Below are 18,023 nucleotides of genomic sequence, written 5' to 3'. Positions count from 1 at the left end.
AAGTCAGAACAGAAAGCCAAAGGCATGCATGGAGAGACAAAGAGGCTCCTCACTGTATGTAGCAAGATTCAATTACCACCTTCCTTGGACTAGACTAACCAAAGGTTTGGTATGCAAAGGCTACCACAATGTATCCACTCAACCCACATGGTAGTTTCTGGATGAGTTTAGCAAAGGACAGATCATGCCATTGTATTAAAGATAGAAAAGAATGAACAAGAAAGTGAAAAGTAAAAGGGGTATTTAACCAGCACTAATATTTTGGGGGACTTTACTATACCTTACCCCTAAGAGAGCAAAGAGGGACCAGTGGGTTAATTTTTGCTTTCCCTCTATGCATCAGGACCCAGGGGCAACAAACTAAGGAGACATTCTACTTCCCGAAATTCTGACACTTTTTTTGCTTGGTCCCTAGGAACATAAAGAGACAGGATTTCTCACTGGGGTCCTCTAGGTACCCTTAGTCACATCTGAACCATTGCTAAAAGATACTTGAATTATGTCAATCCTTTCATTCCTTGCCTGGAGTTAGGATTAGTTGTGAGTGGGAAAGTTCTAGAATCCCATCTGAATGAACAATGACAAAAATACCAACCAGCAAGAAAAAACTTAAACTGCCTTCTGGAAAATGCTGCCAGTGAGATTCTCGCTATAGAATGAGAGCAGTATCTTCTCCTTAAGGATGGAATCTCCTTGATTTTATATCAGGATGTCCTCCCTGTGGCCTGGAATGACAACTCTGCCTTGACAATCAACAAGGATATCACCAAGTTCTCCACACTGGAAGAAGAGAAGAAGTTTGGGGGCACAGTTCTGAGCCATCCCTCTCCATCCTCTGCTCAGACACACTCTGACCCTGGACCCAATTTCAGCACTGCAGTTTAATGGAAAAGAAACTGCAGCAGGAGTAAGGAAATCTAAGCTCCAAATTCCAGCCCTACCAATTTACTTATTGTACAGGATTTTGAGAAAACTTAATAAGAATCTCTCAAATAATACTCACGAAAGCACTTTGGACAGAAGAAAACTTTCAGAGGTCAAATGTAGAGCCGGGAAAATAAATCAATTTTCTCCCCCCACAGCTAAACCCCACTAAATTCCTGAGAACTGAAGCCTCTGGCCCAGCTCCTCCTCTGCTCCACTTTGCTTTGCTTTCCCTCCTCCCCTCAGTCCCCCTTCCCCCCACCCCCCCCATCCCTAGGCAAGCTTGAGCGCACACTCACTCTCTCTCTCTCTCTCTCTCTCTCTCTCTCTCTCTCTCTCTCTCTCTCTCTCTCTCTCTCTCTCTGTCTCACCAGAGCAGTGTCCATTCTTAGAAAAGAAGGGCTGGACTTCCATTCTGCAGGGCCGTTCCCTGACACACTGAAAAAGGGATCTGAGGAAGCCTTAGAGCTAGGGCATTGATAGTTTCCCTTTTACATGTGACCCAGAGCCTGCTGCTCCCTGAGAAGCAATCTCCTCACTCCCAAGTTCCAAATCCTGGATTGCCATTCTACCCACCAAAGGCGTTCATCAGCAAAACACAATTCTCACTCTCCCAGACAATTCTCTACCTGCTTCCTTGTGCTCAGCAGAAAAAAAAAAATCAGTCAGTCAATTCTTATCCATAGCCAGTGCCACCACCAAGGCAGAGCACCCTCAGGTCTATCTCTCCAGGGAAGTGACTAGCTCTGAATTTCCCCTTTCCTGGGGTGGGGTTCGGGAGGAGGGTAGGAGTGGCCCTGGCCACCCGGCTGGTGACTCTTTTGCCAACACCCTGGTGGGATGGGGGGCTGGAAAATACGACAACAGACCCAAAACCAGAAATGCAAGTCTGGCAACTCAGACCATTCCCACAGACAGATTAGAGCAAAAAACAAACAATGCTGTAAAGGGGAAGTGCTCCTAATCACCTCAGCTACCATCAAGGGGCAGGTTCTTCTTGGTTTCACCACAGGAGATTTCTATGAGAGATTTCCTAGCCAAAGGGCTTATTTAAGAATCATAGGATATAGAATAAGAAAAGGCATTAAAAGTCACCTATGTTCAAGCACCTTGTTTTTTGGAAAAGAAATTTGAGGCCCAGAAAGAGAAAAAAATTGTTTGGCTCAAGGTGACCCTTTTAGTCCAAGCTTCCTCTCCTGTCTCCTAGCTTTTTCTCAGTCCCACTGCTGGCCCACCTTGTCAACTATAGGAACACTGGGGTTTTCGCCTAGAAGTTTCATGCTGCCAGAGAAGCACTGTGGGGTCTAAATCCTCAACTACTCATTTACCTATTAGTATTTATTGATCACCAATACTAGTCTTCCTAGACTTGGGTTAGGTGTTGTGTGATATGGAAAAATAGGTCTTTCCCTTGCCCTCAAGAAATATCTGATGGGGGTGTGGCTAGGTGGTGCAGTGAATAAAGCATCGACCCTGGAGTCAGGAGTACCTGAGTTCAAATCCAGACTCAGACACTTAATGATTACCTAGCTGTGTGACCTTGGGCAAGCTACTTAACCCCATAGCCTTGCCAAAAAAAAAAAAAAAAAGAAGTATCTAATCAAATTGAAATGATTTCACCAGGTTCTCTAAGAACCCATCCTTTTACAGGTATCCCTTATCTCTGATGGAACTAGTAATTCTGCCTAGTCTCAGCTTTTAGGTCACAATGCCATCATCCTTCTGCTCTCCTTTCCCCCACACAAGCCCAGCTTCCAGTCCTATTCCATTATTTCCTAGTATCTCAACCAATCCTTCAAAAATCCAGGACCTCCTACTCCTCTTGCAGTCTGGGCAAGTCAGGAAGTAAACGACAGTGTCTGAGAAGCATTGGGATTCTTATCTGCTACTACCTCCATAGCAGCCCTAAAACTCTGGATTGAATTTGGTAGGGGATTTAATGAAATACAAAGCTGAGCCTCCTTTCAGTTCATTTCCTGCTCTGTTATCTGATGTAGGCACTGGGTAGAATTAAATAATGCTACAGCTAAGCCAAGTTAAAAGATGGAGTAGGGAAAAAAAAAGATGGAGCAGATCTAGAAATTCTTCTGGAAAGAAAGAAAACATCTCAGAGAGCACTAGACTTACAAAGAACAGAAAGGCACAACCTCCAATATCTCTGCTAAGGTCAACATGCCAAAAAAAAATCATAATAAGGGGAAAAGACCCACATGTACGAAAATATTTATAGCAGCTCTTTTTGTAGTTCCAAAAATTAGAAATTGAGGGGATGTCCATCCCTTGAGGAATGGCTGAACACATTGTGATATATGAATGCAATGGAATACTATTGTTCAAAAAGAAATCATTAGTGAGCAGACTTCAGAAAAGCCTGGAAAGACTTACATGAACTGGTACTTAGTGAACTGAACATCACCAGGAGAACATTGTACACATTAATAGCAACATAGTGTGATGAACAACTAGGATAGACTTAGCTCATCTCAGCAGTACAATGATCCAAGAAAATGATCCAAGAACTTGTGATGGAATTTACCATCTACATCCAGAGAAAGAATGCAGACTAAAGCATAGTCTTTTCAATTTTTTAAGTGGTTTATGTTTTTTCCTCTCATTTTTCCCTTTTGCTCTTATTCTTCTTTCACAATATGACAAATATGGAATTACTTTTAACAGTTATACATGTATTACCTATATCAGATTGTCAAAGGGAGGAGGGGAGAAAAGGAAGGGAGAGAGAAAAAAGTGGAACTCAAAATCTTACAAAAAGTAAATGTTGAGGAGCAGCTAGGTGGTGCAGTGGATAGAGCACCAACCCTGGAGTCAGGAGGACCTGAATTCAAATCCAGCCTCAGACACTTAATAATTAATTACCTAGCTGTGTGGCCTTGGGCAAGCCACTTAACCCCATTTGCCTTGTAAAAAAAAATAAATGTTGAAACTATCCTTATAGGCAGTTGAAAAAAATAAATATTATATGTGTATATATACATATGGAAATATATATATATATATGAAATTTATAGAGTTGGAATAAATTTTATATATACATATGGAAATACATATATACACATAAGGAAATATACATATGTGTATATATATATATATATATATATATACACACATAACAAGAAAAAGTCCACTTTTTCATCCCTCTGTTCAGTGACCTTGCATAAATGATATCTCCCTTCCCTAAGAGTGTTGAACGAAATAAACAACATGATCTAAGATCTTAAGGCACACTTTCTAAGTTTGCAGTGAAGATAGGATTTCAGCAGTTGTATGGTTTTATGAAAGCTGTTTTTATAGTTTATCACAGACAACACAGTTCTTGTTTGTTTAACCCTATCCTCTCAGAAAGGAGCCCCTAATACCTACAGAAGCTTTGGCTACAACTTGTGTCATAAAACAAAAGGCTCCCAAAGCCTCAAATTTGAAGAAAGCTCAAATATGGAGTAGTAATGGTGAATAACTTAAATATGTTCAAGGAAATCAGTCTGCTTGGGAAGAAATAGATAAACATCCCCTTTTCCATTCAAATGCTCTCTAGCTTCAAATCCCCCAGTTCATGCCTGCCTCTAGGAAGCAGATAGTATTGAAGCACAAATGTTGTCTTTCTTGAGTGGGGAAGATTCTACATAGAAAAATCCTCAATATTATCTCCTATTTACTAGGAATTTCTCCAATATTCCATAGTACCTTAGAACAGGGGAATATTTTGTATAGAGAAAATCCTTAGGGGAGGGACAGAACCAGGGGTGGACTAGAACCGGCTCCCACCAGACAGGAAGAGTCAATTGTTAAATTTTTATTGTGAGCACTTACACCATGCCACAAATTGGAACTTGATTTATTATTCTGTCAATTCTCTAGACTTAATATAGTGATGGATAAAGCACTAGCCCTGGAGACAGGAGAACCCAAGTTCAAATCTGGCCTCAGACACTTAATAATTACATAGTTATGCATCCTTGGACATATCACTTAACCCCACTGCCTTGCAAAAAAAATAGTATAGATGAAACTTTAAAATTTGTCACTTTTTCAGAAAGTCTATGGTCCTGAGTCAGTCATGGGTTCGCAAGATCAGCCCCTTGGGAATCCTACTGAAGTGGGAGCTCCAAAGGCTAGCCTTCCTCTTAGGCTCCTTAAAAGTGGAAGTCGATTTCACTTGTTTTTCCTCTTCATAAAGTCTTGTTCTGTTTGAGTTAACCCATTTGGATCTTTCACATTCTCCTGGTAAGTCCCTTCTCCCTTGCCCAATGCTTCAGTTTTTTCCTTATGATAACCATGATTTGAGCTCCTTAAATGCCCCAGAGAAGATTTGACCCTTGGATTGTCATCTCTTTATTCCACTGGAACCTTCTTTGTTAGGGTTTTACTTATAGGAAGGGTCCAAGTGAGAGAAGGTAAGTAAAAGAGAGAGGTGCCCACCTCATTTTTAGACAGCATCAGTAATATTTGCATTGCTCTTGTGTTCCAATATTGACCATACATTCCTTCCTGAATGGGCCTAGGCCCTCATGATGGATCTCCAATCTTTAAGTGTAGACTGGATCAAAGAGACCTATTGACCCAGTCCCCACCTTGCTGCCTGGAGGAAATCAGGGAAGGGAACAAAGAAATGGCAATAGGTAGTTGTAGAGAAAATGTTAGACCAGATATCTAGTCCTACAGGTCCTGAATTGGATCAGGCATGGCCCAAGGTCATCTCTGGGGATGTTGGTCCCCTCAGGCACCTCAGCCTAAAATGAGACCCTAAGTCTAAGATCGCTCATAAGAATCTACCCATAATCAAAATTTATTAAATCAGAAGTAACCATTTTCTACATATACATACCTGTAGACCCTAGCCATCAATCCACATGAACAATTTCTTACCCTGGCAGGAAGGAACACCCCAGGTCAAATTTTTCTTATCTTGGTATTAAGGTTCCTCCTATGTGGAAACAGAGTGCCTTTTACCCATCCTACCTGACAACCTATATTTTGGATCCCTTACCTACCCTAACTCTGAGACTTATCTGTTCCTCCAGAGGTTGGTGAATCCTGTTACCATCATATACGGATTATTCATCACTTCTTGTAACTATGGATTCCCTGGTCCTTTCAAACTTCTAGCTTCAGGTTCCTAAGTTCTGATTTGCTTCCCACTAAGTCCTAGTCATTATATGATTCTCCTAACCCCAGTCTTTAAATTGATATGAACTACAGATTAACCTTCTCAGTTTAGGTCAGGAATTTGCCCTATTCCAGCATCTAGTAATATGCCCAAGGAAAGCTGTGACATTCTCAGCTATGTCACTAACCAACTTCCCAAAAGAATCTGGCCAAAGAACAACTGGCTTATTCTCAGAATAAAAGTAATAAATGTTTGCCTTGGTAAAACATTTAAGGATCGACAAAGTGCTTTCCTCACATTAACACCAGGAAATAGAATTGAAGTATTATTATTCCTGTGTTAGAGATGAGTGTTAGGACTCACAGAGGTTAAATAAATTACCCAAAGTCACAGATAGTGCTACTAGCCACACCAGGACTAGAATTCTGATTCCCAGTCTATCACATTGAAAAAAAATTTTCTTTTTATCCTAATTCCCTGTCACTCCTTTTTAGTACCCCTACTTGGGATTCCCAACAGTAGAATGATCAGGCATTGCAAAACTACTGCCCAGAACCCTCACTCCTACTGGTTCCTTGGCAAAGGTCAACTTTGTTCCCTTCCCAGATTTCCTCCAGGCAGCAAGGTAGGGATTGGGTCAATAGGTCTCTTTGATCCAGTCTACACTTAAAGATTGGAGATCCATCATGAGGGCCTAGGCCCATTCAGGAAGGAGTGTATGGTCAATATTGGAACACAAGAAAGGAAATTAGAAAGGGCACAAGAGCAATGCAAATATTACTGATGCTGTCTAAAAATGAGGTGGGCAACTCTCTCTTTTACTTACCTTCTCTCACTTGGACCCTTCCTATAAGTAAAACCCTAACAAAGAAGGTTCCAGTGGAATAAAGAGATGACAATCCAAGGGTCAAATATTCTCCGGGGCATTTAAGGAGCTCAAATCATGGTTATCATAAGGAAAAAACTGAAGCATTGGGCAAGGGAGAAGGGACTTACCAGGAGAATGTGAAAGATCCAAATGGGTTAACTCAAACAGAACAAGACTTTATGAAGAGGAAAAACAAGTGAAATCGACTTCCACTTTTAAGGAGCCTAAGAGGAAGGCTAGCCTTTGGAGCTCCCACTTCAGTAGGATTCCCAAGGGGCTGATCTTGCGAACCCATGACTGACTCAGGACCTCTGGACAGTTTAGAATATCATCCCTAGACTAATACCCTGAGGGTCAGAGTATTATTGGTAGCTACAGACACAAAAAAGGGAACCTGTAAAACAGGAAGCAGAAGTAATAGTAATAATCCTATGACTTCAGGAAAACAGAAGCAAGGGAACTTATACACCTTCAGGGAAAAAGCTGAAACTCCTCTCCCTTCAAGTGGTTAAATACCAACATTACTGGGCATCATCAATGGGAGTAGAAGTAGTTGCTGGACTCTTTACAATCATGACTTCCCTTCACTCTAGAGTCAGTCAGGGGTGGCTAGGTTGCGCAGTGGACAGAGCATTGGCCCTGGAGTCAGGAGTACCTGAGTTCAAATCCAGCTGCAGACACTCAATAATTACCTAGCTGTGTGGCCTTGGGCAAGCCACTTAACCCCATTGCCTTGCAAAAAAAAAAGCAACAACTCTAGAGTCAGTCATGGGAAGGAGAATCAGGAAGAAAGCAAACTGAGAGAGTACACTTAAATCTTGCATAGCAGGAACCAAAGAAGCTTCCAACTTAGGGTAATGTCTGGGCTGGGAAGAAGCAGCATGTGCAGTGGGAAGCTGGTTTTGTTCAAAACCTGGCTCTTCCACTTACTCTCAGTGTGACCTTAGACAAGTCAGTTCATCTTTTTGTACCTTGATATCCTCAACTACAAAATAAGGGGAATGATCTTAATGTCACTTTAGCTCCCTTCTAACTGTAAATTTAAGATCTTATGGTCCCAGAAGCTTATAATCAAGAAGTAGAGACAAAGAGAAGAGAGTCAGGTCACTGTAATTCACAGCAGAATGTGACCAGAATATAAGAGAGACTTGAGGTACTGAGGAAAGCACCTCTATGAAAGGCAACTTCATGAAGAGTTGGTCTGATATCACTTCCTCCCAATCATGTAAGCATCTCTGCTTCCTTCATCTCAAGGTAGGAGGAACACAGGCTCCAGAAGTAACTCTGCCCTACAGTCCCAGCCTAGAGCAGGTGAATGTCAGAAAACACAATCAGTCACAATCTCCCCAGATTCTACTTTAGACTCTTCCTCTCTGGTCTTTTCAGTATCACCACTTCCAAAGCCAGCACAAAGTAAGTGGGGAGAAGGCAAAGTTAAAAGTTGCTTCTGAGCACCCTTCCATCCCTTCTTCTGATACCACAGTCATAGAAGATCCCATAGAACAAAGAATATTACAGCATAAAATAGTGGAGGAAGTGAGGACCTTAGAGATCTGGCTCAACCCTCTCATTCTACAGATCAAGAAATTGAGATTCAGAGGGAAAGATGATTCACTCAAAGTCAAAAAGCTATTAAGGAAAAGAACCTGAACTAGAATTTGGGACTTCTGCCTCTCAGTCTAATGAGGAGTCTCTGCTGAAATTCTTCTTAGACTCATGACTCATGGAAAGAAAGAACTCTAGTTAATGGAGAATAATTTAATTGCTATAATGAACTCCTGGAGTGATTATCTCAACTCAGTTGAAATAAACCAACACCTCAGTCATGACTAAGAGAGGTAGGGGAAGCCAGAAGGTATCCAAGGTAGAACTTGAACCCAGGTCTTCCTGACTCTGAGGTCAGCCCTCTCTCCACTGTGTCAGTTTGTTTATTGAACAGGCAGTCTTGGATATAAGACTGATTTGTGAATCAGACCTACTACCCAACCACTCTTGTCAGGGATTCTTTCTCTTTTTTTTAACTCAGACATAGACAAGCAACATGATATTGATCATGCATGTGAAATCATGCAAAACATTTAAGTCAGGGATTCTTAACCTGAGGCCCAAGAGGTCCATGAACTTAGATGGGGTAAAATAGTACATCTTTAGGTTTCTCCTTTGTGATTCAGTGTGTTTTCCTTTATGCCTTTAAAAACATCTTTTGAAGGGATCCATAGACTCCACCAGAAAGCCAAAGATACCTATGATACAAGAAAAGTTAGGAACCTTTGGCTTAAGGTTTTCCCTCACTGTTCCTGCAACGCTGCTTTGATTCTAAATTCTCCATCTGCCCTTCTTGCAAAACCCTGTCCATTTCATGATTGGGCTCAGGGCCAGTATCAGTACTATTTTAACTACATTTTGGATTAAATGGGTTTTTGTGGGCTCACTCAGGAACCTAACCACCACACACCATGTCTCTACAGGAAAATGCGCTCTAAAATTGAAATAGTTCATTTATAAATGAACTTTTGGAATATAACCTATGTTCAAACTGAATCTCAGAAAAGGACAACATGCAAGATCAATCTCAGGGAGAAGGGAAGTATGCCATGGGAAGAACTTTAACAATATCTAGACAAGATAAAGTGTGCTCCCCTCCCATTCACACACAATGGTCCAGCACCGATGACCTCTGTTAGGAATCTCTTAGGACCCCAAAGACCCTGGACACATGCATGTCTCGAGCCTTCTGCCACTCCCTGAAAGGAGATGGTCTCATGTCTTGGCCCACTGCAGCTGTGTCCTGCTGGCAAAGCAGAACTCTTTTCTTTGGAAAAGCTGGGTCTGAGAAACAAGGCAAGCATCTAGCTCACCCAGACCCAACCCCAGGGAAAGGCGCCAGCCTCTCTCTCTCCTTAGTACAACTGAGTTGTAAACAAGCTTGTTTATTCCTGGGAGGAATAATAGCTTTCTCTGGAGTGATGACATCTTGGAAACAGCATAGCTTCACAAACAACAACAAACCTCTAGCCGCTTGGGCTTTCTCACAAGAGCAGGGGAAGGATTTCCAATGAGAACTATTTGTCAGGCTCCAAAGTCAAAGAAGGGAATGGGGGCCTACTCCTGGAGATATATAGATAACACTTTTATCTTCAGTGGGGACCACATTCTCCACCCACTAGGGTAAGAGGAACAAAAGAGAATTTGTAGTGGACCCTGACACTCATAGACTATTCAAATTGAAAGGAATTTGAGAACAAGGAATGTCGTAGCCAGAAGGGACCTTAGAAAAACAACTCATCCAACTCCCTTATTTTATGGAAAAGGAAACTGAAGCCATGGGAGGTAAAGGATTCAGTGTCAAGTCACAAAGCTGTTTCTTTAAAACCCCCACTTTACCCTCCTATGTGGTAGTTATCTCCCTCAAACTCCAATCTTATATTCCTCCCATGTTTCATTCCCAGTTCCTAGAAAAAGCTGTCTTTCCTCATTGCCTCCAAATCCTCTCTTCTCCCTTACAATAGGACTTCATCCTTCACTTTTCTTCAGTCACTGATAGTGCTGATCACTTCCTCCTAGATTCTCTCCTCTTAGTTTTCATAGCATTCCCTCTCCTTGTTCTTTTCTTCCCTGTCCAACCATTCCTCAGTCTCCTTTAGTAGATCATCTTCTGTGCCTCCCTTCCCTAAGTGTGTATGGTTGCCAAAGTTTTTTCTTGAACCCTCTTCTCTCTCTAAACTCTTACTTGACAGTCTAGCTCCCAGGTCCAATTACCATCTCTTCACAAATGACTCCCAAATCTACAGATCTTGCCTTAGTCTCTCTCTCTCAAGCTCTAGTCCCATATTATCAACTACCTATTAGAAATGTTCAACTAAAAATCTCATAGACACTATCTATTGCCACCAAACCAATTCTTAACTCCTCTCCCTAATGTCCTTATTTCTGTGGAGATTGGACACATCCTTCCTATCACAGTTGATAAAGTGCTGGACCTGGAGTCAGGAAAACTTGAGTTCAAATCTAGTCTTAGACACAGTAGCTCTATGACTCTGGACAAATCGCTGAACCTCTTGCTCAGTCTCCTTAACTGTAAAATGAGGATGTAGCACAGTTCCTTAACACATGGTTGGTATTGTAGATCACTCAGTTTTTACAACTCTGACTTCACATGCTCCCCCATAACCTTATTGATTCTCACTCTACCCCTTACACCCATCCTCAGTTCTCTGTTCACATGATGGTCACGATCCTAGTTCAAGTCCTCAACACCTCTCACCTGAACCACTGCAATAACTTCCTATTTACCTTCCCTACCTTGTATCTCTTCCCCCTCTGAGCCTTCCTCCACACAGCTACTACAGTGATTTTTTTTTTCAAAGCACAATCTGACTACATCACACCCTAGGATTATTATGTTATTTCCCTTTCTGGTCTTCTTGCTATTCCTTATGCCATTGCTCCATCTCCAGTTTATACAATGTCTGACACAAAGCAAGCACTTAATAGATGTTTATTGATTAATTGATGTATTGATTAGTTGTACAGCTGAGATCCAAGTGCCCAGATTCCCAGTGCAGGACTTTTTGTATAATACCCAATTCCCTCTACTCCAGAGGCCACTTTCCCAGAAAACTATCAAGCACTTCCTCATCACTTAGCCTTATCACCCCTATGGAGAATATGAGGTAAGGAGGAAGTTATAGGCTAGACATTGGGTACAATGGCATGGAGAAAGGACACAGAACCAAGGGCCGGGGAATAATTAGGGCAGGAAGGGTAGTCATGCATAATAATCTTGAAATGGTAGACTAGAGAAAGATTATGAATGGTTTTAAAAAATTCATATTTGATTCTAGAGGCCACAGAAAGTTACTGGAATTTACCAAGCAGAAAAGTGATACAGTCAGATCTGTGCTTTAGGAATATCACTTTGATAGTTGTTTGGAGAATGGAATAGAGAAGGGAGACACAGGCAAGGAAACCAAATAGGAAGTTATTGCAAGGGTCCAGGTGAGAGGTGCTGAGGGCTTGAACTAGGATAGTGGCCATGAGAGCAGAGAGAAGCACATGGAAGCAAAGAATGATGAATTAATGGAATAGAACATTGTATAAAATGCTGAGTTTGTAGTCAGACAACCTATATTTAAATCTCAGTTCATTAGAGGTAAATCACTCCAGACTTTAGTCACATTAACTGCAAAATATTTGCACAGGTTTATTATGAGGAAATGACTGTAAACTTCACAGAACTATGGGAGGGCTTACCATTTTAATTTAAAGTCAGGGCTTCTATTTTTCTAGGAAAAATGAAGGAATTGAATAATCTCAAAAGTTCCTTCTAATCATCTGTTTTAAATAGTGTTACTGAGGATGTTCTCTGATGGAAGAAACAAGAGGTGGAAAATTCTCAGGTCCTAGGAGATAAAGCTAAGAGTATCTGCAACTTAGCATTTCGTTCTATCCCACTGCCTTTCCACCTCACCTTCCTGGCCAAAACTTTTAAATGGCAAATGCCATTCCATAATCCTCACAAAACACTAAGCAGAAAAGATATTTTCCACTTAATAATCAGCTTTGCTCTAGCTGGTTGAATGCCCCTACCTTTAGGACCTGTGACAGGGGTTAAGGCTTCAGCATAGCCAGGCATTGTATCGGATTATACAAAGAAAAGCAAAGACAAAACAAAATCCTGCCCTCAAAAAGCTTGGATTCTAAAGGGGGGGGGGGCACAACTAAACAAATGAGTACATAAAAGGCTTATTCAGAAGAGACACAGATAGGGGACCAAAGGACAATAATAACACATCTCATGAGCTGGGTGGGGGAGAGGGGAGGAGGGGCCACCCGAGTTAGATAACATGAGGAGTGACTAACAAAGAACACTCAAAGCGTTTTATTCCCTGCTTCAGCTAGGCTCTAAGAAACCAATAAATATAGACATATACCACCACATTTTCAGGTTGCCTCACTTGAATACATAAAAAAAAAAACTCTTCATAAACACAAGACTAACATACTTGTTCTCAGTGGAAGCAACACAACTAGTAGCTGTCCAGAAAAATCCTCACGCCTCCCTCCCCCACCATAAAGAACCAGAATTTCTCAGCTCCCAGTTCCCCACCCTGCCATAAAACAGCTCTCCTCCTTCTGTAAATAGTTATGATAGAAAGCCTGCTCTGGGAGAGATCATGGAGACACTTGGGGTCTGAAATCTCTCAGTTTCCTACAGGAACATGCTCCCCTTAATAGTGTAAAGCCAACTACTGCCTCCTCTTGACATCCATCAACCCATCACCCCAGGCAGTCAGAGAACAGGATAGGCAAGTCTCAAAACTGCCTCACCTCTGGACAATTTTCTTTGCAGTTACTTAGCAAGGGAAATGTAGAAATAAAGGAAATAGAGCTGCTCTAACTTCTATTACACCTCAAGTCAAATGGGAACTATTAGGCTGACTGGAAAATTAACTAGTACCAGGTCCAGTGAGGAAATTGCTTCTGACTGACTTTGGAGACATTTGAGGAACTGGGGAGTGACTGCAATCATTTTCTTTTTCCTTGTCAAGAAGTCACACAGTGTGGAGAAAGCAAGTCATCCCCATCAGCTTGAAGCTACTGCTGGCTCTTGCAACAGACAGCTAGGCAAGATTTGTTCTCTTCCTTCCTTCTAAGGTCCCTGAGTCTGAATAACTTAGGTGAGACAGCCCCACCCCTTGCAGAGCCCAACCTGGAGTGGCCCTTCTAAAAGCCAGTCTCTAAGAAATGAAGCATAGAGGGAGCTGTCTTGAAAGTAGGTTTGGTTTAGGGAGGACCTGGCACATTTTCTAAGTGGCCCTGACTACAGAGGGCAGAACAAGTTGCCCTCAACCTTAACACTTTACAAGTAGCTCATTATACATTTCAACAGAAGCAAAGCCTCCTGTTTAAAGTCCATAGTTCAGTCAAGCATCACATATATTCACATTCACATACTTAAAATTGCCTGATCTCAAAAGTAAAAACCCTCAGAACAGAGTTATAATAGTTTGAAATTGGCACCCCTCAGCATCACTGATGAAACCACAAATCTCTTATTTACTGCCAGCTGGATCTCCACTTTCCATTCAGAACTGCTGCTTTTAACCAAATAAACCCGTTTTCTAGTTTGCTTACTACAGTCACCAAGTCCCAGGTCAAAGGACAGATTTTCTACACATTCCAATGTCTTACTCCTCAAATAAAAATCACATGCCTTGCAATAAAGTCAGAGACAAGGGCTGGAAACCAGCAGGGACTATATCAGAATCCCATGCCTGTCTCTCTCTCTCTCTCTCTCTCTCTCTCTCTCTCTCTCTCTCTCTCTCTCTCTCTCTCTCTCCCCCCTCTCTCCCCTCTCTCCCCCCGTCTTTTTTCTTTTTCTCCACATAGTCTTCCCCCACCCCTCAATACCACACCCAACAATACACACCATTCTCTCGGGTTGCAACATCTGCATCAATGGCTGCCTTAGAGGAAATTTTTAAAAAGAAAAAGCACTTGGAATAGAAAGGAAACCAGCTCTCCCAAAGCACCTACCCAGCACACTGAGCCGAGTCCCAGGCACAATGAGCTCAATCAGCCCGGCCCCAGCTGCAACAATCCTCCAACACCAGGGTCCCCAGGAACTAACGGCATGGGCACCCGGATCAAGCCTGAAGCAGGATTCTCCGGCAGGCAGGCAGCTTCCAAGCAGGGCTGCAGTACTTATTAGTGGTCCGCGTCAAGTGGCTGCCTGAGACATGTGAAAGACTCTCCCCAGACAGAGTGCCTTTGTGTCAGCTGGGCTATTTATGGCACTGCCCAACTTCCCCTGGGGGGACCATTACCTGCAGATAGAAGGGAAGCCAAAAGACCAGCTTTCTGCTACACTCATCCATGTCTATGAATCAGATCAGCTTTTCTCCTCTTTCTCCTCCTCCTCCTCCTCCTCCTCCTCCTCTTCTCTTTTCTTCTCCAAATACGTACCCCATTTTTGCCCTTGGGCAGGCAGAAAGTGAGAGGGGAAAGGGAATTAGTTGCTCCCACAAACAAAAAACTATTTTCTGAGTGCTCTAGGAAATAAATCCTCAATCCAAGGCTTCTCTCTCCCTTGCAGTTGTACCTCCAAAGTGAATTTGGCTGTGCATGAAATAATCCCTAATCTATTCCCAAGAGCCACAGATGACTGGGGAATCACATCCACCCCCCCCCCCCCCCCCCCCCCCCCCCCCCGCATACCTGGGAGGGTCTAATCTTTCCAAAATACCAACCTCACAAACACAGGCTCAGTCTCAGCTTCTGTTTTCCCAACCACAGACCCATGACAAAACCTGGCCAGGGGGTCCCTGCTGACCCGGCTGTCAGGACATCTCTCACACTCAACACTCTTGCCTGCTGGGACCTGGAACATGATTAACTTCTCCCAATCACTACTACAAAGGCTTCAACATTTCAGAACATCCAGGAGAGTTCTGCTGGTCCAGACAAGGTGAACAACGGAAGTACAGAGTAAAGCCACTGTGCCCTTCCCAGAGGAAAATCCAATCACCTCTGAATCCTTATCATCTCCCTACCATCCCCACTCTGCCATCCTACCCCCAAGTAATCTTATTAGCAGGAGAGGTTGAATTCATTCCAGACTAAGAATGGAGTCACCTCTAGGGTGGGACAGAATAGCCCTTTCAACATTCTCAAAGCAACAGTTTAGCAGTTTCTGACTCCTGTGATAACTAAAAACATTGTATAAATTGAACCTATAGGTTGAGGAAGAGAAAGGAGAGATACAGTAACTCAAAATAGCATCTTCTAAAGACCCTGAGTTGAACCCAATGACTATACCATCTTGGACCTCATCCTACACTATAGATGTAATTCCATTTAGCAAACAACTAGTAAGCACCCCTTAAGGCTCTGGGCATACAAAGCATGCATAGGATCAGAGTCTGGCTGAGTGTTGTCTCAATGAAAAATAAATAGAAGCATTTACCTTGGGATCTGCAGTCATCTACTCACTTAGAGCTTCACTGGGGAAATAAGGCTAATGTTAAACCAAGTGTTAGTCTCACATAGAAAAAGACTTAGCTAAATACTGACCTTTTCAAAAAATATCCTGGAGGCTTCCTCATATACATTTACTCACAAATATGAACTGTTTCCTTGTCTTGTCATTAGAAGGCAGAGACAAAAAAAATCATTTGCATAGCCCAGAAGTGAATTAGCATTGGCCTAGTATGGACCCATTCTTGAAGGCAGCCTACTATGGCACCCTGCCCAGGATGAATGAGTCGCCAACTTTTCTGGTTTGCTTAGGTCTTTCTCAGCACTTGGGGGCAGTTACCTATGAGCCACTCAAGGAGCAGAGATTGTGCCCTTCCTTGACTTTGGAGGTAGATTGAGCAAGAGAGACAGACCTGGTTGTTTTCTTGATATTTAAGATGAAGGAAAACTCTCAAAAGTGAAGAAACTGAAGAGTCAAGCAAATGATGTTTAGGTTTCTGTTCTAGTGTGTTCCTTGAGCTTGCTTAGCCAGCAACTAAAGATCCCTATGCCAATGCTCATGAGGTTTTCTTATTGAAACATTGGACTGGTGGTATTGAGGCAGTTATGTGATATAATAAGTGTTTCTGATAATAGTCCAACAGCATTTCTGATAAAACTACATGGCCCCAAGGTCATTAAGATCATAATTTTAGAGAATGAATAGGACGTCAGAGGTTGTCTAGTTCAATAGGTGCATTTTATAGACAAGGAAACTGAAGCCAAAGGAAGTACACCGACTTGCCTAAAATTACACATGTAGTAAAGATAAGCAGTAGGATTGGAGACAGAGCTCTGTCCACCACACAACAAATTAAAGTTGTTCAATGGGTAGTAGCAGAAGAGGGTCTCTGCCTTTTTTGGGGGAAGGTCCTCTGAAGTGACCAGGCCGATGGAGATGAGAAGATGAAGTAGTGTCTCTGAAGTTTCCTGCTGGACCACTCATTGGTAGAAGAGGCTGTTCCTTAAGTCCAGTGCCTGCACTAAAGCAATATTCTATTGTCTTTATTCAATAATAGTGGATTAAGTGAGTTAAGTCTGTGCCAGAAACCAGCCAACTCCAATGATTCTCATGGCTCCAGATGACAATCAATCAGCAAATGAGTAGGCAATGTTCTCTCTCTCCCCATCTCTGTTCAGTCTTGGTTATGTTACAAAGAGAAGTCTTTCCCAAAGTCTCCTGCAAAAACTAAGTGACAAATATCCTTCTAGCCTCTTCTATGCACTGATTTCTCTTTACTTAATAGGTAATACTAATCAGGAACCCTTTGGATCTTCTTATTTGGTGTTTCTGTTAAAGTAGGTCCTGTCCTGACAAGCTCTATAGTATCCTTATCTATTCCCCATGCCCTATCCCTTACCACTTAATTCATTAGTGTCAAGTCCCTTTGGACAATTCAGACCTATGGTGTAAATGAGAAAATCAAAGAATTATAGATGAATACTGTAAAGGAACTTCAGAGATCATTTAAACTAAGATCTTTTTTAAAACCCTAAGAAACTGAGGACCAGAAAGCTTCAAATCCAACTTTCTTTTCACTGTAGTTTCTAATGGCCACTGTCTAGGTTATGGTAATGACTCTGCTCCCATACCAAGTATAGAATGTGACATCTAGTGGAATCTGCTGATTCTACAATAGCCTTGAGACTCCCATGGTCATCTTACTTTCAACTACAGGCTTTGAACCTGGGTCTTTCTGTATCCCTTGTAGTTCCTTAACACTAGTAAAATCCTTACGTCTGATCAAGTCCTCTGTAGAGATGTTGTGTCCTGCCACAGAGAGATATTCTGGACCAGTCAACTCCACCTCCATGGAAGGCCATGTTTCATTATCTAAAATTCATCTGTGGATCTGCCTGCCTCAGTCTACTCCACTGCAATCCATCCTCCGTTCAGCCACCAAAGTGATTTTCCTAAAACACAATCTCAATCAATCTCTCTCTCTCTCTCTCTCTCTCTCTATCACTCTATCACACACACACACACACACACACACACACACACACACACAGTAAACTCTGCAGCTTAGTAAACTGCAGTAGCTTCCTATTACCTCCTGAATCCAGAAGCAAATAGGAAAAAAGAAAACT

The 18,023-nt window shown here is 42.1% G+C and overlaps 1 protein-coding gene across 7 annotated transcripts in view; it reads right to left on the bottom strand.

Annotated features, from left to right (window-relative positions):
- Positions 1 to 18,023, bottom strand: part of RGS3 (regulator of G protein signaling 3) — a 183,041-nt gene that overhangs the window by 33,000 nt on the left and 132,018 nt on the right. Inside the window, exon 1 of one of the 7 annotated variants that reach the window (XM_074211138.1) lies at positions 14,744 to 15,065. The exons of 3 other annotated variants lie outside the window; for them this stretch is intronic. In XM_074211138.1, the coding sequence (XP_074067239.1) occupies positions 14,744 to 14,794 (51 nt within the window). In that variant the 5' untranslated portion in view covers positions 14,795 to 15,065. 3 more of the 7 variants (XM_074211139.1, XM_074211141.1, XM_074211140.1) reach the window with 3 other exon arrangements.

Source organism: Macrotis lagotis, chromosome 1 (assembly GCF_037893015.1).
Source record: "Macrotis lagotis isolate mMagLag1 chromosome 1, bilby.v1.9.chrom.fasta, whole genome shotgun sequence".
Taxonomy (NCBI): domain Eukaryota; kingdom Metazoa; phylum Chordata; class Mammalia; order Peramelemorphia; family Peramelidae; genus Macrotis; species Macrotis lagotis.
This window is presented reverse-complemented; position numbering and strand designations above follow the sequence as displayed.